Source organism: Pleurodeles waltl, chromosome 2_1, assembly GCF_031143425.1.
Source record: "Pleurodeles waltl isolate 20211129_DDA chromosome 2_1, aPleWal1.hap1.20221129, whole genome shotgun sequence".
NCBI lineage: Eukaryota > Metazoa > Chordata > Amphibia > Caudata > Salamandridae > Pleurodeles > Pleurodeles waltl.
In genome coordinates, this window is record NC_090438.1 from 30,054,041 (window position 1) to 30,081,162 (window position 27,122).

At 47.7% G+C, this 27,122-nt stretch overlaps 1 protein-coding gene across 2 annotated transcripts in view; it reads right to left on the bottom strand.

Annotated features, from left to right (window-relative positions):
• TAF1 (TATA-box binding protein associated factor 1) overlaps window positions 1-27,122 on the bottom strand; it is a 290,896-nt gene that overhangs the window by 242,173 nt on the left and 21,601 nt on the right. For both annotated transcript variants that reach the window (XM_069209109.1, XM_069209102.1), the window contains exon 3: window positions 5,803-5,919. In XM_069209109.1, the coding sequence (XP_069065210.1) occupies window positions 5,803-5,919 (117 nt within the window). The remainder of the gene's footprint in view (window positions 1-5,802; window positions 5,920-27,122) is intronic.

Below are 27,122 nucleotides of genomic sequence, written 5' to 3' on the forward strand. Positions count from 1 at the left end.
GATATGCTTCTGTATGGCTTGCCCTTCTTGCACTTCCTTACCCTGTATTTCTTATAATTATAGATGGCTGTCTACAAGCAGTCAGAGGCAGAGGCTAAAACAGGCTTCATAACTCTACAAGGAGCCAGAGCGCACACAGACTAGCAGCTAGATATACCCAGAGAACTACGGGACAAACATAGCTGGTGCTCTTGTAAAGTGAAAGCGTTTAAAAGCGCTGTAAAGCCTTTCAAAGTAAAAAGACAGCCAAGAGTGGGAGGAAGGCAGGAGTGCCGATGGCGTGCTCATTCATCAAAATACAAAAACAAAAGTACCTACAGGGTGAAGTAGGCAGTGGAAAGACAATTCCCAGTAAGCCACTGGACACTGACAAGAATGGGTACTTAGCCCAAGCTCCAGCAGCAGCGTGGACGGCACAAGCAGAGGAGGAAGTGAAAACGGACAACGTGATGGACAATGAAAAGAACGTAAACTAGAGCAATGTTGTTCTAGACCAATGAAAATCAGGGTAAGTAAGGAGTGAGTTCTAACCCCCTTTTAATATGAAAACCATCTGGTCTGACTACCAGCAGGTCCTTCAAAGCCTCCCCTAGCATTAGCCAATGGCCGGCAGACGACCTCCACTTACAAGATTAAATAGCTGCACAACCCTACTTGCCCAAGTCTCTGTGGATCACACACACACACCACACATCTCATACATCAACTTGAAACAGTGAACAAAAAATACACTCTTCCTTAACTGCACATGCAAAATATACACCACTCCTCAAATTTAACTGTGTCCATGTACCGTCCCCAGTCTCCAATATTAATCTGATTCAGCTTCAAACTCAACCGAAACCTATAAACCGCTCACCCACCATCAGCAACTGTTGAAAATGGTGTATTAGATGAACATTAGTGGTACTGAATAATGCACACAATTAATCTGTAGTAAAAAAAAAATTAACAACTTGATTCAGCAGAATATGAAAGTTGAGATGGGTCATAATTTAGAGTGCCTGAAGATCAGTGAAAAAGCTGTATGGCATGAAGCTAAAGAAGACTGGGTTAATGAGAATATAGAGAACTTTTGAATTCAGAAATATCCCACAATACCCATTTTATTTATGAATCTGAAAAGTCATACGAATATGCTCAGGCCACCAATCTGACCAGTTGTCTCCACTGAAACAATCTGTTGCTTACTACTTATAGCCAAGTGTGAAAAAGACAGAACCCAATCAAGGTAAAGCTAGGTGCTCAGAGATCACAAGTACATACAGGGATACCCTGAATTTGGTTGGAAACAGAATGTATAGAGAAGTTTCTGCTACGAAATGAGATAAGAGGAGCAGAGAAGGGAAGGTTACTCGAATTACTGGAGATTTATTAACTTACAATTGCTTCAAAATGGAAGTTTTACGTTTACAAACCACTGGAACTTCAGTGTTTTTCAATATGGCTCCAGCCTTAGCGAATATATACATGTCAAGTTATGAAGAGAAGAGAATTTCTAAAGGAGGCTGTAAAAATTATTTGCTAGATACGATTATGTGTTTTTGGTTTGAAACTAAAGATGAACTGAAGAAAAACATCTTATTTCAATACTGCTGAATCAAGAATTAAAGACGTGAAAGTGCAGTTTTTAGATGTAAAAAAGCAAGCCAGGACTAATGTGCGATTCAGTTAAACATACAACGAACCTAAGGATCGTAACAATAACTTATTGCACTATAGTCTTCATCCACTGATGTTAAAATTCACTTGCCATATAGGGGAATGATTGGAGTAAAGCCTATTATTACAGATATTCAGAGAAATGAAAAACTCATTTAAACAACATGAATTTTTTTAAAGTAAAAGATTTGGGAGATAGGATACATTTCATAGCTACGTTTTCAAAGCAGAGCAAGCTGATCAAAAAAGGTAATTTTTAACCATTGTAACTGTACTGAAATTGACAAGCAGTTAAAAGAACTACTCAAAGAAAGATATTAATGGCATAAATGAGGAATAAATATAGCATCAACCGTCACAAGTTCAATGTCAAGGAAGGTTCAACAAAAACAGAAACTCATTTTGAGAAAACAGTAAGTGCCTCTCGGGCACAAATTACTCTTTTGTAACAAAAGCAGATGTGAATGCTCATCCATATTCAAGGAAGAAAAAAATGCAACATGATTTTCAAACTTGTGATACAGCTTACCTCATTTATAAGATAAAATTTGCTTGTGGGTTTTGAATCTGGATGAAGGATCAAGCTGTGAAACTGCACTGGAATGTGTACATTTCCAATATGCAATTACTGTCATCAATGGCAGAGCATTTTGCACTTACATGTAGCAGTGTTAGTCAAATACACCTAAAATGTGTGCAAATTATGTAGTCATTATCACAGGAGGCGTAGGTAAGTGCCTCTTTTGATATGGTCACCTCCCCCCCCCCCCCCCCCCCCCACACACACACACACACATATTGTCTGGTTTCAGGTGCAATTTCGACTGACAGTGCACTGGGTCCCTGCTAAACAGGTCCCCAGTGCCAGATCTCTTTCCCCAAAACTGCACAGTTGTTTTTCCCAATTGGCAAACCTCTAGCTATGCCAATAAGTCCCTAGTAAATGATACCCCTGGTACCTAGGCCATGGGGTACTAAAGGAAGGCCTCTGAGGGCTGCAGCACAAATTGTGTCACCCTCACGGACAACCTCACTAAGTGCACACAGTGCTGCTTTCCGAGGCTGCGTGTCTTGGTGCAGAACTAAAATAAAAACACAACATGGCCACAGCCTGCGGGCCCTGTCCCTTGTACGCTGCATCCAATATATGTAAGTCACCCCTTTAGCAGGCTTCCAGCCCTAAAGGCAGGGTGCATTGTATTACATGTGAGGGCATACCTGCATGAGCAGATATGCCCCTGCTATGTTTTTTTCACTGCGCAGACATAGTAAGTGAACAGAGAAGCCGTTTTAAGTACATGTGCTGGACACTGGTCACTATGAGTTCCTCAGCCACATTATGGCTTCACTGACAATAGAGATGTTTGGTATCAAACATCTTGTATTAATAAACTCTCACTGAATCCAGTGATGGATTTATTAATAAAGGCACTCAAAAGGGCAACCTACCAACTCCTAGCGTGAGCACTAACTGGTCAAAACCAGTACAGCTACCTTAGACATGGTTCTGGCCCCCTGAGGTGAGAGCCAATGCTCCTGAGGGCTCTCAACAAAAACCTGCTCCGGGCAGAGGTTTGACCTCCTCTCCCAGCAGGATGGACATTCCAGGGCGGGGAGCCTCAAAGTCCTTGTCGCCTTTGAAATGCGACCCAGGCCTCTCCAAATGGTAGAGCAGGCCGACACCCTGTCCCTGACCCCACTTTTGGCTGCAGGACTAGGGTGGACAAGCTAAAGTGGACAGTACTTTTTAAATTCCTCCATCTTGCATGGAAGGAATTAGGCCAATAGGGTAAGGGCTATGTCACTTCCCAAAGGAAGTGTAGTCACCCTAAAGGTGAGTAGCCCTTGGGCTACCACCTGGCACTCCCTGGAACACCCCTATATTCAGTATTTAGATGGCATCCCTGAACCCTAGAATCAGATTCCTCTCGACCTAAGAAGAGCCAGACAACACAGAAGTCGCCCAGCAGAGAAGACTAAAGACAACAACTGATTGGCCCCAACCCCACCGGCCTGTCTGCAACCTTCAAAGAAGCTGCACCCAGAAGATGTCTGTCCTGCAGCCCAGAGATCTCCAAAACCTTGAATGGACTGCCTGCCTTCGGTTAAGACCAAGAAGCCCTGTGAACAGCGGATCTGTCCAAAAGAAACTATCTCTAAAGAAGAAGGCTGCCTGAGGGACCACAAAACCGCCGCCTGGAAACACCTCTGCACGAGACACCCCCAGCACAAGTGGCCCCCCAGTCCAGTGAAGGTTCCACAGTGATTCTGACCAAGGGCCCACTGAGGGCTGACCCCTGCTGGACTCCACAGCAACACCTGCAGCCTAAATCCAAGGACTCCCTCTGACTGCGACCTACCTGGTAAGCGGTTTCAGATGCCAAAAGACACTCCTGCACCAGGAGCCCCTGGACCTTGGGAGGCTGAACCGCTGGTGTCCCTACAACCCCTGGCATCTCAACGTACCTGGGCAGCTGTGAGTTGACCTCTCCCGCCCTCCTGGCCACAGCCTGCAGCCCGCTTCTGAAAGTGATCTCCTCCTCAAAATAACATTGGGATCCTGATGCTGTTTGCACTCTGCACCCAGCCGCCCCAGTGCTGCTGAGGGTGTAAGTTTGGTGCTGCCTTGTGGCCCCCTTGTACTTACCTCAACTACAGGAGATCGACCCTTGACCCTGCTTTACTCAACTATAAGCAGCGCTTCAGCAGATCCCCCCTGTCTCCATTAGAAAGCATTGGGCACCGATGCTGTGTTGGCACTCTACACCCGGACGCCCCTGTCCCACTGAAGGTGTAAGCTTGGTGCTGCCTTGTGCCCCCGCGACCAACCACTGACAACGCTTGTACTTACCTTGGAGCAGCACATCTTCATTTCCACCCCCCACTTCCAGTCTCCATTGACTAACATTGAGCACCAACTCCGACTCTGACCTCTGCACCCGTGCCGCTGGGGGTGCAATATTGGTATCAATCTGAACCTTGCCTGGTGCTAGTTTAAAACCCTGAAGACTGGGATTGTAAGTAGTGCACTTACGTTTGAAACTGCATTCTTGTTGTCCTCCCATAGGTTAACAATGAAGACTCCGAAAATTACAGTGTCGATTTTTGAAACAGAAAAGTATTCTTAATATAAAAACTGCTAACCTGATAATGAAGTTCTTTGGTTCAAAGCATATATAAAAGCAACTGCTAATGTTCTAAATTGGTCTCGGATTTATTCTTTGAGGGCGTGTTTCATTTATCGCCTCTGTGAGTACAACCTGTGCTTAACACGACTCCTTGATAAGCCTAGCTGCTTGCCCACACTACCACGAAAAGAGCACTAGAGCTATCTATTTATGCCTCTCCAAGCCCTTGGGGATCAACTGGACTTTCTCGACAGTGTACTTCATTTTAGTGCACTATACAGAGAGCCAGCTTTCTACAGGAGATGACCGGGAAAAAAATATTGGCTTGTTGCGAAATGAAATAGATTGTTACACTGGATGGTTTCAACCCAAGTGCACTCAAGTTAGAGTAGAAAAAAAATCTGCTTTATTCAATTACATGTGAGAAACTGCTGTGCACTATCAAAAAAACTAGAATAAAGCTTAAAGTGGAAAATCACATGATAAGTAATATAAAAGACTGACAAGAAGATAGATGAAACTGCACAGAGATGCCTCCAAGAATGACAGGTGGACAACTAAGATTGATTGCCTATGATAACACGTTAAAACTGCCCAAAGCAAATTGAAAGAAAATGAAACAAGGATGGGGGTAAGTTGGAAGTCTAATATTCTTTTATGTTTAATTTTCAAAATGAACTGAGTTTAGTACTATACATTTAGGAAGGTGTGAAGTCACAAAAATGCACAATTGGAAGTGATTTGTTTGCAATACAGCTAATGGTGTGAACGTTTTGAAGACAACTGAATAATGGAAAATAAATCAACTGAAACGTAAAACGAGACATAATGAATCAGTAAAAATAGGATTATTGAAAAAGAATTAAACACTTTTGCAAACTCTGAGTCATTTTGTCATCAGAAGTAGGGAGCAGGGACTACTGAAGTAAGGTAAATAAAGTTTTTTCATTAGATATATTTGGTTAAGAGTTTAGATTCCTGTAAAAAAAAAAAACAGATGTTACAGACATACCTGTCCTGCATGCAGGCTGCAGGTTCCCCATGGCCTGCCTGTACCTGCGCGTCTCGTCCTCTGCCACCTCCGTGATGTCAGAGTAATCAATAGCATCGTCAGTGCTTTGGATCCAGCCTAAGACAAAACAACACACAGGAGAAATCACGGAATTAGTGTAATTTCCAAGACAGAGCAAGAGCAAAGCATATATCAACGCTTATCAGAAACTCAACCTCTGCACATACTGCATCATTCAATAGAGCTGCACAGTTTAAACAGGAAGTTTTAACCTTTATATAGTGTTTTCATATAGGCAAAAATTGTAACATTCAAACCAGACATTAAGAAGCTACTTACTTGTAATACTGATTTGGCAATTTCAACATTTGTTAGTGAACGACATGCTTTGTATAGTCCTTATATACAATTGTTAAATCAGGAACATTTTAAAAGTATGAAAGACAGCTTTTAGCAGCAGAAAAATGTTTCCCTGACCTAGCTGTGAAGCACCAAAACCGCTTCACACACTGGTGTCTTAGAAAAAACAGATCTGTAGTGGCCAGGAAAGCGATGAAGTAAATTTAAAGAAGTCCTGAGGTTCGCAAAGAAGAGATGCTTAAGTGGCATATAAGTTGTATCCTATGTGGTCAGCCTGCCCATCGTGATGTGAATAGACTGAAAGAACATTAAGTCCTGTGTTAGTGGTACTAATTGTGTTTGAATTGATTCTTATGGTTAACTTTCATGACTGTGGAGGGCGTGGCCAACATGGCGACCTGAGTGGCAGCAGAATCTGTAGCTCCGCTCCCGGCCAATACAATTATCCTGGTGACGGCACCTCCAGACCCCTCTGGGAACGGCGCTGTTCTCCTTGCCGCCCAGGACTCCCAAGAGAAGCCGGGGGCTCGATTCCATCGTAGCAGTCGTCTATCGACACCAACGGCGGCCGGCGCAGAGGAGAGGCCGGGCCTGCGACCGGGACGGGTGCCAATCGGGGCCGGAGCCTGACATCGCCAAAGCAGTGACACCAGGGCGCTAAGCGCCACTCCTATGAGGCCACAAGTAAGGGGACGGGAACTCCGGTGGCACGAATCGAGCCTCAGCGCGAACAAAGAGGCCTGGTTCCCGCTCTAAAACGGAGGGAACCGTGGTGACCGAGGCCCCGCAGCAACACTGCTGCAGCTGCATTATGTTCTCCTGCTAACACAATTGCCCCTCTTATACGCAACAGCCTCCAACCAGCCACGGCAGCTGAGCAAGACTGCAGACTTACACATCCTCTCTCCTGCAGCCTCCTGGTGCCCTGACTGAACGGCGGGCCCGGGAGAGATCGGGGCATTGGGACCGAAGACCCCCGCCTTGGACACACACAACAAGCGCTACGTCTGCGCTGTGCTAGACCCATAAAACCGGGTTGAGTACAGATATTCATACAACACAACGCAGGGAGGTGAACTGGACTAAGCCCGGACGCGACAGCAGAGAGGCGGACATGGGGGCAACACGTCGTGAGGGATCGTGAGCAGGGCGTATGACAACGCGTACCACGCGCCCTCCATCACGATTAGAAAACGGCTACCTCGGACTCCACTGGGCATACTGATCGCGCTCGCACCGCAGCGTGGGCCTGTGTTTATTTTCCATCGTCACAAGACAGAAGTCCAACCAGTATGGCACCACAGCATCCTAGGCGCGTCGACTAGCCTTAGACACACACGGCTAGGCACACAACACCTTAAGCCTCCCACTGCCGCCGACATCAAACCCCACGAGCACCCCCGGGGACCATGGAATCAAATGTTCCCCCTCCCGGTGACAACGCCGAGACGCGTCAAGCACTGCAGAAAATGGAACTCACTCTTCAGGCCCATACAGCACAGTTTGAAAAGATATTACAAGCCATCCTGGATACCAAGACTACTTTGGAAGCCAAAATAGGATCCGTCGCAGTAGACATCAGAATACTGCGGGAAGACCAGCAGGCACTGTCAGATTGCGTGACAGAACTGGAAAAGTACACTGCAACCCTCCCCCCGACAGTGAAGGAATTACAAACAGAAATGAATCACCTGGCAGTGGAAGTAGACTACCTAAAGCGCAGAGCTGAGGACGCAGAGGGAAGGTCACAGCGCAACAACATCCGACTAGTGGGGTTCCCAGAACGAGTCGAAGGCCCCAGCACAGAACTATTTGTAGAACAATGGCTCACGGAGTCGATTCTAAAAGACAAAGTCCCGAAGTTCTTCTCAATAGAACGCGCACACAGAGTTCCAGGCAGACCCCCTCCACCTGGAGCACAACCCCGCCCTCTGATAGCAAGGGTCCTCAATTACCAGGACAGAGACCTCATCTTGCAGCTATTCCGCAAAACAGGACCTATACGCTTTGAAAACGCAACGATCACAGCCTACCCAGACTTCACTACGGAAGTGCAGAGGAAACGTAGTTCTTTCTACCGAGTCAAGGAAAGCCTCCGTGAGCACAACATCAAGTATGCGCTGTTGTACCCCGGCCAGGCTCCGCGTGCAAGATGACTCCTGAGTCCTTTTCTTCATCACACCGGAAGACGCATGGACCTGGCTGCACGCCAAGGGCCTGGCCGGTTCGACGGACGTTGAAAACCCCGAGGAAAGATGGTCTCCCCCAAAGGCAAAACGCAGGCAACGCAAAAAACAAGGCACTAAACCCACACCAGAGCAATCTTTAGTGGAGCACTGCCGCCTACTGCAGGCCACATCACGATTCGTGAATGTATCACCAACAACTTTGTCCAGTAACACAGATGGCGAATTAGACCAAGACGCCCACTCAGATTCCACGGACTCCCCCCGGGGCCCGCCCCTTACTCCGCGCACGGCCAACGATATATGATAAGCACTTAATGCCTGGCCACTCATGAACCCCGAGATAAGACCAGCCCGCAGCATTAAGGGTTAACTCAAACAGATGCCTATGCGCCCGACTGGGTGGGTGGGTGGAGCTGAGAACCCATGATACTACACCCCACAGTGGGTCATGTATCAGCGGTCCTGGGCAGCGGACCAAGAGACAGCTGCATTAGCAGCCGGGAACTTCGACAACCAGATTCCATCAACCCTATGCATGCCCCACTCCATATGGACCAATCACTCCAGGTGGTAGTCGGCGGAATTCTACCTGCCCTGACACAACCAAAGTTAATGTTTTATAGTGTTATCAGTTCTTTTATCCCCCAATGGGTTTCCCCCATGTCGTTCACATGGACACACATTTTCAGCATTGCACGTCACATTTGCTCCACTAGTAATAGCATGATCAACAGAATCCGGGGCATAAACAAGCCAGTACCGGGTGGCAGAGGGCACACCCCCAACATGAACGTGGCGAGGATCATGCTCAATCTTCAACTAGTTAAACCTACAACCTTACATGACTACCCAAAATCAAAAACATTTCCCAAGGTATAATGTGCTCACGTGGAATATAAGGGGGTATGGCGTCACAACGTAAGCGTCAGCTGGTACACACCTATCTTAGGAGACACCAGATACATCTAGCCATGCTGCAAGAGACACACTTCTCAATTGCTACACTAGAAAGCACACGCGTAAAATGGAAAGGGCAATTATATGGAACCACACCCTCCTCATTCGCTCGGGGAGTGGCGATCTGGATCGCCCGGGAGTCCCATTTGTCATGGCTCACACGCAGATAGATCAGATAGATCCCAATGGTAGATATGTGGTCCTGGAGGGCGACCTGGATGGCTCGCCCCTATCGCTGGTAGCACTATAAGCCCCTAACATCAACCAACGCAACTTTTTAGGTACACTAACAACCGGAAATCTCAATGACCCGGCTGCAGATAGTATATGGGGCGGCGACTTCCACTGCGTCCTTGACACTCACAAGGATCGCTCTTTTCCCCCCACTTGGCACCGCCCCGACCAACCGTGCCTCATACAACCTGGTAACTTGGGTCTCCAAAAATGGCTTGAGAGATGTCTGGAGATTTGGGCAGCCCACTCATCACGAATACTCTTACTATTCCTCAGTGCACAGCCTACACGCCAGGATAGATATGCTCCTTGCTTCAGCTGCAGTAATCCACAAGATATGCTCATCAGAATATCTGGCCTGCACCATTTCAGACCATAGTCCGTTATAATAAATTTTAGAATGGGGCTGCACACACACATGCATACCAACATGGCACCTGCAGGCAGAGGCACTCGCAGATCCCCCCTTTCACGCAGATTTGGCCAAGTGCATGTCCAATTATTTCTCCTTGAATAATAACACAACTGCACCTCGCGCAACCGAATTAGACACCCATAAAGTTATGGTACGCGGGCACTGTCTTGCAGCTTCAGTGGGGGTAAGGCGTACACTAACCAAAGAATTGCAAGAGCTAGAGACTAAGATGCGAGGTGGCGGTCTCCAGAAATGAGAGGCCGATGGAGGAACTGAAATCACTAAGGACCAGCCACAGAGAGGCAGATGTCAGATTGTGTAAACATGATTACAGACATTACATGACACGTCAACACGCAGAAGGAGATAGATCAGGAAGACTATTGGCATGGCTGGTTCGACAGCCATCGCAATCCTTACCAATAGGTGCGATCCAGCTGCACTCAGGTAATATTATTAACACTCCTCCGCTCCTTATATTCACCCCCTCCCTCATCAACCGAGCACCAAATGGCTGAACTTTTGTCAATAATCCCCCAAAACCGTCAACTAACCGAAAATGCAGACGCACTGGAGGGCCCTATTACCATAGACTAAATATGTCTAGCGTTGTCACAGATGGCACGCAGCAAAGCACCTGGCTCAGACGGCCTGCCAGTAGAGTATTTAAACCATGTGTGAAGCCCTGATAGTGGTGCTCCCGAAGCCAGGCCGTGACCCCTTGGATGTAAGATCATATAGACCACTCTCCCTATTAAACTCTGACTGCAAGCTTCTCTGGAAAATCCTAGCAAATAGACTGCTCCCTTACCTACCAAGTCTGAAACACACTGAGCAGTCCGGATTTATACCAGGGAGAAGCACCTTCTTAAATATCAGAAGATTAATCCGCATAATGCACAGCGACACAGGGGGAGAAGCAGTGGCATTATCCTTAGACATAAAAAATGCGTTCGACACGCTGAGTTGGGACTTCCTTGTGCACACACTCATAGCGCTGGGTTTTGGCAACGGCTACATTAGATGGATTAAAACACTATATGCTAAACCCACAGCCCGTGTCAAAACAGGACAAGTTATCATTCCCAATAGGCAGAGGCACTAGGCGAGGGTGCCCGCTATCCCCCTTACTGTTTGCAATAGCCATGGAACCACCAGCAATTAAGCTCCACAGCTGCGCCCCAATATGGGGCATCCCAGAATCTAACACACACCACATTATATCCCTATATGCGAACGATGCACTGATATATTTGCGCAATTATACCACCTCCATAGCTGGGGTGATGACAATATTGGACACCTTTGGAGTCACCTCCGGCCTACGAATTACCTGGTCTAAATCATGCATCTTTCCTCTTACCCCTATAGCAACTGATATGCACGCAACACTACCGAAATACCAATTACCATGGTCTCATTCCACCTTCAAATATTTAGGCATACAAATATTTCACTCCATTGCAGACCTCAGGGAAGGCAACTTTGACAGAGTTCTCAGATCTGTTGGCGGCTCCTTACCGTTCTGGAGCACGCTCCCTTTATCCCCTATGGGACGGGTAGCCATAGCCAAAATGCTCATTGTAGGAAGTTGGCTCTGTATGCACTATTTCAAAGTAAGGAATAGTATGCACAGAGTCCAAGGGTTCCCCTTAGAGGTAAGATAGTGGCAAAAAGAGATAATACTAATGCTCTATTTTGTGGTAGTGTGGTCGAGCAGTAGGCTTATCAAAGGAGTAGTGTTAAGCATTTGTTGTACATACATACAGGCAATAAATGAGGAACACACACTCAGAGACAATTCCAGGCCAATAGGTTTTGTTATAGAAAAATATCTTTTCTTAGTTTATTTTAAGAACCACAGGGTCAAATTCTACATGTAATATCTCATTTGAAAGGTATTGCAGGTAAGTACTTTAGGAACTTTGAATAATCATAATAGCGTATATACTTTTTACATAAAACACATATAGCTACTTTAAAAGTGGACACAGTGCAATGTTCACAGTTCCTGGGGGAGGTAAAGTAATGTTAGTTCTTGCAGGTAAGTAAACCACCTACGGGGTTCAAATTGGGGTCCAAGGTAGCCCACCGTTGGGGGTTCAGAGCAACCCCAAAGTCACCACACCAGCAGCTCAGGGCCGGTCAGGTGCAGAGTTCAAAGTGGTGCCCAAAACACATAGGCTTCAATGGTGAAGGGGGTGCCCCGGTTCCAGTCTGCCAGCAGGTAAGTACCCGCGTCTTCGGAGGGCAGACCAGGGGGGTTTTGTAGGGCACCGGGGGGGGGACACAAGCTCACACAAAAAGTACACCCTCAGCGGCACTGGGGCGGCCGGGTGCAGTGTGCAAACATGCGTCGGGTTTTCAATAGGTTTCAATGAGAGACCAAGGGGTCTCTTCAGCGATGCAGGCAGGCAAGGGGGGGCTCCTCGGGGTAGCCACCACCTGGGCAAGGGAGAGGGCCTCCTAGGGGTCACTCCTGCACAGAAGTTCCGATCCTTCAGGTGCTGGGGGCTGCGGGTGCAGGGTCTTTTCCAGCCGTCGGGAAATGGAGTTTAGACAGTCGCAGTCAGGGGGAGCCTGGGGATTCCCTCTGCAGGCGTCGATGTGGGGGCTCAGGGGGGACAACTTTGGTTACTCACAGTCGTAGAGTCGCCGGAGGGTCCTCCCTGAAGCGTTGTTTCTCCACCAGTCGAGTCGGGGTCGCCGGGTGCAGTGTTGCAAGTCTCACGCTATTTGCGGGGGGTTGCAGGGGTCTTTAAATCTGCTACTTGAAACAAAGTTGCAGTTCTTTTGGAGCAGGGCCGCTGTCCTCGGGAGTTTCTTGTCTTTCTCGAAGTCGGGCAGTCCTCAGAGGTTTCAGAGGTCGCTGGTCCCTTGGAAAGCGTCACTGGAGCAGGTTTCTTTGGAAGGCAGGAGACAGGCCGGTAGGACTGGGGCCAAAGCAGTTGGTGTCTTCTGTTCTTCCTCTGCAGGGGTTTTTCAGCTCAGCAGTCTTCTTCTTCAGGTAAGTTGCAGGAATCTAAATTCTTAGGTTCAGGGGAGCCCTTAAATACTAAATTTAAGGGCGTGTTTAGGTCTGGGGGGTTAGTAGCCAATGGCTACTAGCCCTGAGGGTGGGTACACCCTCTTTGTGCCTTCTCCCAAGGGGAGGGGGTCACATCCCTAATCCTATTGGGGGAATCCTCCATCTGCAAGATGGAGGATTTCTAAAAGTTGGAGTCACTTCAGCTCAGGACACCTTTTGGAGCAGGGCCGCTGTCCTCGGGAGTTTCTTGTCTTTCTCGAAGTCGGGCATTCCTCAGAGGTTTCAGAGGTCGCTGGTCCCTTGGAAAGCGTCGCTGGAGCAGGTTTCTTTGGCTCCTCGGGGTAGCCACCACCTGGGCAAGGGAGAGGGCCTCCTGGGGGTCACTCCTGCACTGGAGTTCCAATCCTTCAGGTGCTGGGGGCTGCGGGTGCAGGGTCTTTTCCAGCCGTCGGGATTTTAGAGTTAGGCAGTCGCGGTCAGGGGGAGCCTCGGGATTCCCTCTGCAGGCGTCGCTGTGGGGGCTCAGGGTGGACAACTTTGGTTACTCACAGTCTTGGAGTCGCCTGGGGGTCCTCCCTGTAGCGTTGTTTCTCCACCAGTCGAGTCGGGGTCGCCGGGTGCAGTGTTGCAAGTCTCACGCTTCTTGCGGGGATTGCAGGGGTCTTTAAATCTGCTCCTCTGGATACAAAGTTGCAGTCTTTGTTGAACAGGGCCGCTGTTCTCAGGAGTTTCTTGGTCTTTTGGAAGCAGGGCAGTCCTCTGAGGATTCAGAGGTCGCTGGTCCCAGGGAAAGCGTCGCTGGAGCAGTTTTCTTCTGAAGGAGGGAGACAGGCCGGTAGGGCTGGGGCCAAAGCAGTTGGTGTCGTCTTCTTCTCTGCAGGGTTTTTCAGCTCAGCAGTCCTCTTCTTCTTTAAGTTGCAGGAATCTAAATTCTTAGGTTCAGGGGAGCCCTTAAATACTAAATTTAAGGGTGTGTTTAGGTCTGGGGGGTTAGTAGCCAATGGCTACTAGCCCTGAGGGTGGGTACACCCTCTTTGTGCCTCCTCCCAAGTGGAGGGGGTCACATTCCTATCCCTATTGGGGGAATCCTCCATCTGCAAGATGGAGGATTTCTTAAAGTTAGAGTCACTTCAGCTCAGGGCACCTTAGGGGCTGTCCTGACTGGCCAGTGACTCCTCCTTGTTTTTCTCATTAATTCCTCCGGCCTTGCCGCCAAAAGTGGGGCCGTGGCCGGAGGGGGCGGGCAACTCCACTAGCTGGAGTGCCCTGTGGTGCTGGAGCAAAGGGGGTGAGCCTTTGAGGCTCACCGCCAGGTGTTACAGCTCCTGCCTGGGGGAGGTGATAGCATCTCCACCCAGTGCAGGCTTTGTTACTGGCCACAGAGTGACAAAGGCACTCTCCCCATGTGGCCAGCAACATGTCTCGAGTGTGGCAGGCTGCTAAAACCAGTCAGCCTACACGGGTAGTTGGTTAAGGTTTCAGGGGGCACCTGTAAGGTGCCCTCTGGGGTGTATTTCACAATAAAATGTACACTGGCATCAGTGTGCATTTATTGTGCTGAGAAGTTTGATACCAAACTTCCCAGTTTCAGTGTAGCCATTATGGTGCTATGGAGTTCGTGTTTGACAGACTCCCAGACCATATACTCTTATGGCTACCCTGCACTTACAATGTCTAAGGTTTTGCTTAGACACTGTAGGGGCACAGTGCTCATGCACTGGTGCCCTCACCTATGGTATAGTGCACCCTGCCTTAGGGCTGTAAGGCCTGCTAGAGGAGTGACTTATCTATACTGCATAAGCAGTGTGAGGTTGGCATGGCACCCTGAGGGGAGTGCCATGTCGACTTACTCGTTTTGTCCTCAGCAGCACACACAAGCTGGCAAGCAGTGTGTCTGTGCTGAGTGAGGGGTACCCAGGGTGGCATAAGATATGCTGCAGCCCTTAGAGACCTTCCCTGGCATCAGGGCCCTTGGTACCAGGGGTACCAGTTACAAGGGACTTACCTGGATGCCAGGTGTGCCAAATGTGTAAAACAAAAGTACAGGTTAGGGAAAGAACACTGGTGCTGGAGCCCGTTTGCAGGTCTCAGCACACTTTCAAATCAAAACATAGCATCAGCAAAGGCAAAAAGTCAGGGGGTAACCATGCCAAGGAGGCATTTCCTTACACAACCCCCCCCCCAAACGAAAGAGGATGAGACTAACCTTTCCCAAGAGAGTCTTCATTTTCTAAAGGAAAGGCCATCTGCATTGGCATGGGCAGTCCCAGGTCTGTGTTCCACTATAAAGTCCATTCCCTGTAGGGAGATGGACCACCTCAACAGTTTTGGATTTTCACCTTTCATTTGCACCAGCCATCTGAGAGGTCTGTGGTCAGTTTGAACTACAAAGTGAGTACCAAAGAGGTATGGTCTCAGCTTCTTCAGGGACCAAACCAAAGCAAAGGCCTCCCTCTCAATGGCACTCCAACGCTGCTCCCTGGGGAGTAACCTCCTGCTAATGAAAGCAACAGGCTGGTCAAGGCCATCATCATTTGTTTGGGACAAAACTGCCCCTATCCCATGTTCAGAGGCATCTGTCTGCACAATGAACTGCTTGGAGTAATCTGGAGCTTTTAGAACTGGTGCTGTGCACATTGCTTGTTTCAGGGTGTCAAAGGCCTGTTGGCATTCTACAGTCCAGTTTACCTTCTTGGGCATTTTCTTGGAGGTGAGTTCTGTGAGGGCTGTCACTATGGATCCATATCCCTTCACAAACCTCCTATAGTACCCAGTCAAGCCAAGGAATGCTCTGACTTGAGTCTGGGTTTTTGGAGCTGCCCAGTCCAGAATAGTCTGGATCTTGGGCTGGAGTGGCTGAACTTGGCCTCCACCTACAAGGTGTCCCAAGTAAACCACAGTTTGCATTGCCTTCAAAACCTTCTTCAGGTGGACCAGGTGATCCTGCCAGCTGGAGCTAAAGACAGCAATATCATCAAGATAAGCTGCACTAAAGGACTCCAAACCAGCAAGGACTTGATTCACCAACCTTTGGAAGGTGGGAGGGGCATTCTTTAAACCGAAGGGCATAACAGTAAACTGATCATGCCCATCAGGTGTGGAGAATGCTGTCTTTTCTTTTGCTCCAGGTGCCATTTTGATTTGCCAGTACCCTGCTGTTAAGTCAAAGGTATTTAAGAATTTGGCAGCACCTAATTTGTCTATCAGTTCATCAGCTCTAGGAATGGGATGGGCCTCTGTCTTGGTGACAGAATTAAGTCCTCTGTAGTCCACACAAAACCTCATCTCTCTCTTTCCATCTTTGGTGTGAGGTTTGGGGACTAAGACCACTGGGCTAGCCCAGGGGCTGTCAGAGTGCTCAATTACTCTCAACTCCAGCATCTTGTGGACTTCCACCTTGATGCTTTCCTTAACTTGGTCAGACTGTCTGAAAATTTTATTTTTGACAGGCATGCTGTCTCCTGTGTCCACATCATGGGTACACAGGTGTGTCTGACCAGGGGTTAGGGAAAAGAGCTCAGCAAACTGCTGCAGGACCTTCCTACAGTCAGATTGCTGTTGGCTAGAGAGGGTGTCTGAATAGATCACTCCATCTACTGAGCCATCTTTAGGGTTTGATGAGAGGAGATCAGGGAGAGGTTCACTCTCAGCTTCCTGATCCTCATCTGTTACCATCAACAGATTCACATCAGCCCTGTCATGGAAGAGCTTGAGGCGGTTCACATGGATCACCCTCTTGGGGCTCCTGCTAGTGCCTAGGTCCACCAGGTAGGTGACCTGACTCTTCTTCCCTAGCACTGTGTAAGGGCCACTCCATCTGTCCTGGAGTGCCCTGGGAGCCACAGGCTCCAGAACCCAGACTTTCTGCCCTGGTTGAAATTCAACCAGTGCAGCCTTTTGGTCATACCAAAACTTCTGGAGCTGTTGGCTGGCCTCAAGGTTTTTACTTGCCTTTTCCATGTACTCTGCCATCCTTGAGCGAAGGCCAAGTACATAGTCCACTATGTCTTGTTTAGGCTCATGAAGAGGTCTCTCCCAGCCTTCTTTAACAAGAGCTAATGGTCCCCTTACAGGGTGGCCAAACAGAAGTTCAAAGGGTGAGAACCCTACTCCCTTCTGAGGCACCTCTCTGTAAGCGAAAAGTAGGCATGGCAAGAGGACATCCCATCTCCTTTTGAGTTTTTCTGGGAGCCCCATGATCATGCCCTTTAATGTCTTGTTGAATCTCTCAACAAGGCCATTAGTTTGTGGATGATAGGGTGTAGTGAATTTATAAGTCACTCCACACTCATTCCACATGTGTTTCAGGTATGCTGACATGAAGTTGGTATTTCTGTCAGACACCACCTCCTTAGGGAAGCCCACTCTGGTAAAGATATCAATGAGGGCCTTGGCCACTGCAGGGGCAGTAGTCGACCTAAGGGGAATAGCTTCAGGATACCTAGTAGCATGATCCACTACTACTAGTATGTACATATTTCCTGAGGCTGTGGGAGGTTCAAGTGGACCCACTATGTCCACACCCACTCTTTCAAAGGGGACCCCCACCACTGGAAGTGGAATGAGGGGGGCCTTTGGATGTCCACCTGTCTTACCACTGGCTTGACAGGTGGTACAGGAGACACAAAACTCCTTAACTTTCTGGGACATGTTGGGCTAGTAGAAGTGGTTGACTAGTCTCTCCCACGTCTTGGTTTGTCCCAAATGCCCAGCAAGGGGAATATCATGGGCTAAGGTCAGTATGAACTCTCTGAACGCCTGAGGCACTACCACTCTCCTAGTGGCACCAGGTTTGGGATCTCTTGCCTAAGTGTACAGGAGCCCATCTTCCCAATAGACCCTATGTGTTCCAGTTTTCTTGCCATTGGACTCTTCAGCAGCTTGCTGCCTAAGGCCTTCAAGAGAGGGACAGGTTTCTTGCCCCTTACACAACTGCTCCCTTGAGGGTCCCCCTGGGCCTAAGAGCTCAACCTGATAAGGTTCTAACTCCATAGGATCAGTTCCCTCAGAGGGCAGAACTTCTTCCTGAGAAGAGAGGTTCTCTTTTTGTTGTTGTGTTGCAGCTGGTTTCCCAGCTGGCTTTCCTTTCCTCTTGGTAGGCTGGGCCCTTTTTCCAGACTCCAGCTCTACTTTTTCACCCTGAGCCTTGCACTGTGCTCTTGTCTTGACACACACCAGTTCAGGGATACCCAGCATGGCTGCATGGGTTTTCAGTTCTACCTCAGCCCATGCTGAGGACTCCAGGTCATTTCCAAGCAAACAGTCTACTGGGATATTTGAGGAGACCACCACCTGTTTCAGGCCATTGACCCCTCCCCACTCTAAAGTTACCATAGCCATGGGATGTACTTTAGTCTGATTGTCAGCGTTGGTGACTGGATAAGTTTGTCCAGCCAGGTATTGACCAGGGGAAACCAGTTTCTCTGTCACCATAGTGACACTGGCACCTGTATCCCTCAGGCCTTCTACACTTGTCCCATTAATTAAGAGCTGCTGCCTGTATTTTTACATGTTAGGAGGCCAGGCAGCCAGTGTGGCTAAATCCACCCCACCCTCAGAGACTAATGTAGCTTCAGTGTGACACCTGATTTGCTCTGGGCACACTGTTGATCCCACTTGGAGACTAGCCATTCCAGTGTTAGCTGGAGTGGAGTTAGAAGTGGTAGTTTTCTTGGGACAGGCCTTGTCTCCAGTTTGGTGTCCAGGCTGATTACAGCTACGACACCAGGCCTTTTTGGGATCAAGGTTTTTACCCTTGTACCCAAAATTGTTTTGTGAAGAGGCTCTGGGCCCACCCTCCTGTGCAGGTTTTTGGGGGCCTGAAGAAGACTCTTTACTATTTTTGTTTTTGGATGTCTCAACACTCTTCCCCTGGGGAGGCTTTGTGACCCCTTTCTTTTGGTCACCCCCTGTGGAAGTCTTGGTCACCCTAGTCTTGACCCAATGGTCCGCCTTCTTTCCCAATTCTTGGGGAGAAATTGGTCCTAGGTCTACCAGATGCTGATGCAGTTTATCATTTGAACAATTACTTAACAGGTGTTCTTTCACAAATAAATTGTACAGCCCATCATAATTATTAACACCACTGCCTTGAATCCAACCATCCAGTGTTTTCACTGAGTAGTCCACAAAATCAACCCAGGTCTGGCTCGAGGTTTTTTGAGCCCCCCTGAATCTAATTCTATACTCCTCAGTGGAGAATCCAAAGCCCTCAATCAGGGTTCCCTTCATGAGGTCATAAGATTCTGCATCTTTTCCAGAGAGTGTGAGGAGTCTATCCCTACACTTTCCAGTGAACATTTCCCAAAGGAGAGCACCCCAGTGAGATTTGTTCACTTTTCTGGTTACACAAGCCCTCTCAAAAGCTGTGAACCATTTGGTGATGTCATCACCATCTTCATATTTAGTTACAATCCCTTTAGGGATTTTCAACATGTCAGGAGAATCTCTGACCCTAGTTATGTTGCTGCCACCATTGATGGGTCCTAGGCCCATCTCTTGTCTTTCCCTTTCTATGGCTAGGATCTGTCTTTCCAAAGCCAATCTTTTGGCCATCCTGGCTAGCTGGATGTCCTCTTCACTGGAGTTATCCTCAGTGATTTCAGAGATGTTGGTCCCTCCTGTGAGGGAAGTAGCATCTCTGACTACTATATTTGGAGACAGGGCTGGAGTGGCCCTGTTCTCCCTAGTTAGGACTGGTAGGTGAGAATTTTCCTCCAAGTCACTATCTTCATCCGCTGTGTTGCCATCCTCAGAGGGGTTGGCCTTTTCAAACTCTGCCAAAAGCTCCTGGAGCTGTAGTTTGGAAGGTCTGGGGCCCATTGTTATTTTCTTTATTTTGCAGAGTGACCTTAGCTCCCTCATCTTAAGATGGAGGTAAGGTGTGAGGTCGAGTTCCTCCACATTCATCTCTGCACTAGACATTATGCTTCTAAAAGTTGGAATACTTTTTAAGAATCTAAAACTAGTTCTAGGTTCTAATTCAAACTTTCACAAAACTTTTAAACTCTAGAAGGAAATGCTAACAGGGACTAACACAAGGCCCTAGCAGGACTTTTAAGAATTTAGAAAAATAGTTCAAATTGCAAAAATCAATTTCTAATGACAATTTTTGGAATTTGTCGTGTGATCAGGTATTGGCTGAGTAGTCCAGCAAATGCAAAGTCTTGTACCCCACCGCTGATCCACCAATGTAGGAAGTTGGCTCTGTATGCACTATTTCAAAGTAAGGAATAGTATGCACAGAGTCCAAGGGTTCCCCTTAGAGGTAAGATAGTGGCAAAAAGAGATAATACTAATGCTCTATTTTGTGGTAGTGTGGTCGAGCAGTAGGCTTATCAAAGGAGTAGTGTTAAGCATTTGTTGTACATACACACAGGCAATAAATGAGGAACACACACTCAAAGACAATTCCAGGCCAATAGGCTTTGTTATAGAAAAATATCTTTTCTTAGTTTATTTTAAGAACCACAGGTTCAAATTCTACATGTAATATCTCATTTGAAAGGTATTGCAGGTAAGTACTTTAGGAACTTTGAATAATCACAATAGCATATATACTTTTTACATAAAACACATATAGCTACTTTAAAAGTGGACACAGTGCAATTTTCAACAGTTCCTAGGGGAGGTAAGTTATTGTTAGTTCTTGCAGGTAAGTAAACCACCTACGGGGTTCAAATTGGGGTCCAAGGTAGCCCACCGTTGGGGGTTCAGAGCAACCCCAAAGTTACCACACCAGCAGCTCAGGGCCGGTCAGGTGCAGAGTTCAAAGTGGTGCCCAAAACACATAGGCTTTAATGGAGAAGGGGGTGCCCCGGTTCCAGTCTGCCAGCAGGTAAGTACCCGCGTCTTCGGAGGGCAGACCAGGGGGGTTTTGGAGGGCACCGGGGGGGACACAAGTCCACACAGAAAGTACACCCTCAGCAGCGCGGGGCGGCCGGGTGCAGTGTGCAAACAAGCGTCGGGTTTGTAATAGGAATCAATGGGAGACCAAGGGGTCTCTTCAGCGGTGCAGGCAGGCAAGGGGGGGGCTCCTCAGGGTAGCCACCACCTAGGCAAGGGAGAGGGCCTCCTGGGGGTCACTCCTGCACTGGAGTTCCGATCCTTCAGGTGCTGGGGGCTGCGGGTGCAGGGTCTTTTCCAGCCGTCGGGATTTTAGAGTCAGGCAGTCGCGGTCAGGGGGAGCCTCGGGATTCCCTCTGCAGGCGTCGCTGTGGGGGCTCAGGGGGGACAACTTTGGTTACTCACAGTCTTGGAGTCGCCTGGGGGTCCTCCCTGTAGCGTTGTTTCTCCACCTGTCGAGTCGGGGTCGCCGGGTGCAGTGTTGCAAGTCTCACGTTTCTTGCGGGGATTGCAGGGGGTCTTTAAATCTGCTCCTCTGGATACAAAGTTGCAGTCTTTGTTGAACAGGGCCGCTGTTCTCAGGAGTTTCTTGGTCTTTTGGAAGCAGGGCAGTCCTCTGAGGATTCAGAGGTCGCTGGTCCCAGGGAAAGCGTCGCTGGAGCAGTTTTCTTCTGAAGGAGGGAGACAGGCCGGTAGGGCTGGGGCCAAAGCAGTTGGTGCCTTCTTCTTCTCTGCAGGGTTTTTCAGCTCAGCAGTCCTCTTCTCCTTTAAGTTGCAGGAATCTAAATTCTTAGGTTCAGGGGAGCCCTTAAATACTAAATTTAAGGGCGTGTTTAGGTCTGGGGGGTTAGTAGCCAATGGCTACTAGCCCGGAGGGTGGGTACACCCTCTTTGTGCCTCCTCCCAAGGGGAGGGGGTCACATTCCTATCCCTATTGGGGGAATCCTCCATCTGCAAGATGGAGGATTTCTAAAAGTTAGAGTCACTTCAGCTCAGGGCACCTTAGGGGCTGTCCTGACTGGCCAGTGACTCCTCCTTGTTTTTCTCATTAATTCCTCCTGCCTTGCTGCCAAAAGTGGGGCCGTGGCCGGAGGGGGCGGGCAACTCCACTAGCTGGAGTGCCCTGTGGTGCTGGAACAAAGGGGGTGAGCCTTTGAGGCTCACCGCCAGGTGTTACAGCTCCTGCCTGGGGGAGGTGATAGCATCTCCACCCAGTGCAGGCTTTGTTACTGGCCACAGAGTGACAAAGGCACTCTCCCCATGTGGCCAGCAACATGTCTCGAGTGTGGCAGGCTGCTAAAACCAGTCAGCCTACACGGGTAGTTGGTTAAGGTTTCAGGGGGCACCTTTAAGGTGCCCTCTGGGGTGTATTTCACAATAAAATGTACACTGGCATCAGTGTGCATTTATTGTGCTGAGAAGTTTGATACCAAACTTCCCAGTTTTCAGTGCAGCCATTATGGTGCTGTGGAGTTTGTGTTTGACAGACTCCCAGACCATATACTCTTATGGCTACCCTGCACTTACAATGTCTAAGGTTTTGCTTAGACACTGTAGGGGCACAGTGCTCATGCACTGGTGCCCTCACCTATGGTATAGTGCACCCTGCCTTAGGGCTGTAAGGCCTGCTAGAGGGGTGACTTATCTATACTGCATAGGCAGTGTGAGGTTGGCATGGCACCCTGAGGGGAGTGCCATGTCGACTTACTCGTTTTGTCCTCACCAGCACACACAAGCTGGCAAGCAGTGTGTCTGTGCTGAGTGAGGGGTCCCCAGGGTGGCATAAGATATGCTGCAGCCCTTAGAGACCTTCCCTGGCATCAGGGCCCTTGGTACCAGGGGTACCAGTTACAAGGGACTTACCTGGATGCCAGGGTGTGCCAATTGTGTAAAACAAAAGTACAGGTTAGGGAAAGAACACTGGTGCTGGGGCCTGGTTAGCAGGCCTCAGCACACTTTCAAATCAAAACATAGCATCAGCAAAGGCAAAAAGTCAGGGGGTAACCATGCCAAGGAGGCATTTCCTTACACTCATCCTTCCGAAATTCCTATAATACTTCACCGCGCTCCTGATACCCCTACCACAATCGTTCTTTCACTCGCTGCACTCCTTGGTGACTGATCTGCTTTGGGGCAAAGATAGGCGCAGAGTAGCATTATCCACAACGCAATATCCACAGGACGCGGGTGGTTTTGACATGCAAAATTTCGAGCTATACTACGCCGCTACTCAACAGCAATGGCCAACCATGTAGCTCAGCGAGCCCTTCCCAGAAGAGATCAAAGCACTGGGAGAATTCATAGCACCACTACCGATCCTAACTTTGCTATTGGCTAGCCTCCATCTCCCACAGAAAAGGGCTATACTGCTAGATGTAGCCAGATCATGTTGGTGCAGATACGTTCAAGGCAAGACCTCCACGACTCCTTACTCTCCCATGCTGCCGTTGACACAACTCCCGGGAGCCCAAAAGCTCTCATTACATCACGATACACGCGACATGAGACTGTTAAATGCAGGTGACTGTTATTCAGGCTCCACGCTGCGCACCTTTGGGGAACTAGTGGACGCGGGGGCGACCCACGCCGGGGCCTTTCTGACATACGGTGCAATTAAACTCCTACTCAACAACATATGGGGGCTCGGCAACGCTGAGCCACGGGAATCCCAGCTGCTCACTGCAATCCTCACTATAGGCAATACAAAAGGCATAATAATAACAAAAATGTACAAACTGCTCCTAGCTGGAGCTTGCTCGGAATCACCACAAGCCAAGGCCCGTTGGGACCCCGCCCTCCCCTCACCCTTGCCCCAGAATACCTGGTCCGCAGCACTTCAAGAATGTATCCCGCAACACTAGACGGCGCTACACCCAGTTCAGTTACATTCATCACTCCTATTTATCTCTGGCCCGTATAACAAAATATACCCGAACTCAAATCCAGTATGCCCCAGATGCGCTACCCCAGCAGCAGACTTCTATCATATGGTTTGGAGCTGCTACCCAGTGAACACGGCCTGGCAATGTATTACCGATACCACAGCTGACACTGCCGTTCACACCCTAGCACCCACGCCGGAATCTTGTCTACTAGGCATACGCCGGCGCAACAAAGGCGACAAAAACCTCCATAAATTTATTGACCTAGCCTTCGTAGTGTTCGAGCGCTTGATTGCCACGCAATGGAAGGCCTCACAAGCCCGTCACATGCTAACTTGCTCCGAGACTTGCACAGTCGCTCGAAAGCAGAGGCCCAGACATTGCGCCAGCTACAACACAGGGGAATGATCCAAGGTGGCGCGGAAATCTGGGATACTTTTGTGGTTAACATCAAGGCCAGAGATGATACATATCCCCCTGAACACTGGGGAACCTGCATGATATGGTCCCTCTCAAATCCCCATACTGTACACCTCCCCAGGAAACCCCCATAAATAACCCAGACACTATACTTACAGAGCACCACTCAGGACTCATGTCCGCCAGACTCGCAACAATAAGTTAAATAAGCTCCCCCCAACAGCGGTCCCTAACGTTGCCACGACAAGTCCACTCCTAGTGTTGCGCCTACTCCTGGCTCGGCCATACTCCCCCCACAGACCATAGACACAATTGATGCACCACCCCACTCTACAGGCAAGAACAGCCCAAACCACTCTAAATGCCCGTTAAACCACACCTGGAACACAAATGTGACGTCATTTATAAGTTGTTCTGTTACATGTTGCATCACAGTACAGCAAAATACGAACTGCATTGTATAAGGTTATATATGCGAGTAAACAGAATGCAAAAACTTAATGGAGAAATGTGCTGCCACTTGTTTATCATATTTAATAAACAGATTAAAAAAAAAAAACACTTTCATGACTGTGGAGCCAGTTAGGAGTGTATCCAAGAGTCAAAACTCACACTTAAAGTATTTACTATCCTGACTGCCTGAAGGTATTTATATAGCACCTGATGGGGTCTCGTGGCATTGACTTATTACAACATTATGTAAGGATGTAGAGTGTGATTTATGACCTGAACATTGTTGTCAAAAACACTCTGCACACTCTATGGCCATTTACAATCATCCTTCTTGGAAATATAAAAGTTCAAGGAGAAACTTGGATTTCCTGTTATAACTATGGCAGAGGGAGCACTGACATCTTTAGGGATTTTCATGTTATTTATTTTATTGAAACCCCACAAATTGATAAGGTTGAACATATTTCTCTTAATGTTTTGCTATCCATTGCATTTCTGGCCTACTCCTGGCCTTGCTAATAACTTCGGCCAATGTCGGGCACAATGTCACTCTCCCCTAAACCTTCATGCCTCCAGGATCATTGGGTGGCCATACCCGAAATTAAGACCAATAAAAACTAGATAGATTGTTGCTGTCCCACTGGTCATAGGCAAGTCTGGTCTTGGATCCCAGTCACTCCAAAGGACATATGTCCAGTTTCCCCGCCTGGTGATCCAGTTCCCTTTATGGTCACACTTGGCCTAAACAATGCTCTTTTCACCGAGTTTCACCTGCACAGCACGAGAAAGAATACACTGGGGATTAAGTCAAGTTTAGCTTACATTTTACATCTTGGTACTGCTCCTTCATTAAGGGATGTTTGCAAGCTTTTTTGCAATAGTGCTTCCTTCCCTGTGGCCTGGAAAAAAACAGTGGTGTGCCGTGACCTGTACCTCTACTGCCCAACAGTGCAAGGTGCAGCAGGCGGTCTGTTGTCTGTAACCGACCAGTAACATTCTGTCAGGTTTATGGCTTGCATAGCACCAAACTTGAAAATGTTTTCACCCTCCTCACATATAAACTTGTGATAGGGCAAGAGAGGAAGTGCCTCCATACTCCTTCACCTTGTCAAGGGTGAAAGGGGAATGCTGCTATATCCCCCACAACTTCCTAAAGGGCAAACAGGGAAAATTAGCCTCTACTCCTCATCTACTGCAAGCGCAGTCATAAAGAAAAAAAAAATTGGTGAGTCGCCACCTCCCTGTAACAGCTGGCTCCACTGCAGCCCACTCACTGATGTACCAACAATTACAAGAGGCACTCAAATAGTTTTTCTATAGCTGTGTCACGATATTCTAAAGATGAAAATAAAGTACTCCTGAATAGAGATTCCTATTATACATATATTGTATGTTGCTAGCAAAAAGAAAATACATATATATTGTATATATCAATGTCCTTCGTTGAAGTAACAATGTTCATATCCAATGCAGTCAAATACTTAGAGTAGATGCTCCAAAATTTGTGGAATGATCCAAATTAAAAAGTCCAAAGTGCTTCTGTCCAAATTGGATTGATCTTTGTTGTCGATGTTAATTTGATTTTCAAGTTCACCGCCAGCCAACACGTGTTTCGTCTGGGTTTATCCCAATGACTTCATCAGGGCTGTACTTGTGTATATTTCTATTATTGAAAAAATTATTAATTAATTTATCACAGGTAGATGCCACCACCAGAATAATATAAGTGACAGTGTAAGTGTCTGTTAGTGTGCTCCTGACTCACATTAGAAAGATAGATATCATCACCATTACACTGTAGACGGTGGGATAGAGAGTCAAGCAGTGACTTAGAGCAACTTAGTTCTCTTGTGCAACCATGGTCAGCGTAACGTCTTCATGCTTATATTACTAGATCATGTGCCACTAGGGTAAGAGTGAGGTTATAAAAACAGTACTTATAATTAAGGATGAATCCATATGTGAGAGTTAAAGGTATAGAACTGAAAAAATCACAATAATGTGCTTAACCTTGTTACTTAATAGTGCCCCTGATAATATTACCTAATGTCTTCCCTATATTTAGTATATCCAAACAAATCATACTCTATTTCTGAAAATCGTGTCCAAGATAATTCTAAATCGATATCTGTTATAAAAGATACAGAAACCAATTTGATAAACCAAGAAGCCAAATGCACCAAACTGACCAGTAAAGTTTGAATTATACTAGTCTCCCATCTGTAGATATTGCATTGATAGCTATTAAATTGTTAGATTATCGACAGTACGTCAAATTAATTCGCCACTAATATCTATAAATCCAAACCCACTAATAAAGTAATTTCGGAAGTTATAACAAATAATTATACCTATTGTTTAATGAATGAATGAAGGTATTTACTAGCCTTGAAATTGAGAACAAACTGCCTGAATCGGCATTATGCTTACCTGCCAGTATATACGTGTACGGACTCGTACTATCGTAGTGTGGTGCCTACCGCGAGTACGCGTGGCGCTGTGTATGGACTCAAACTCCGTAGATAGCGTCTGCCTTC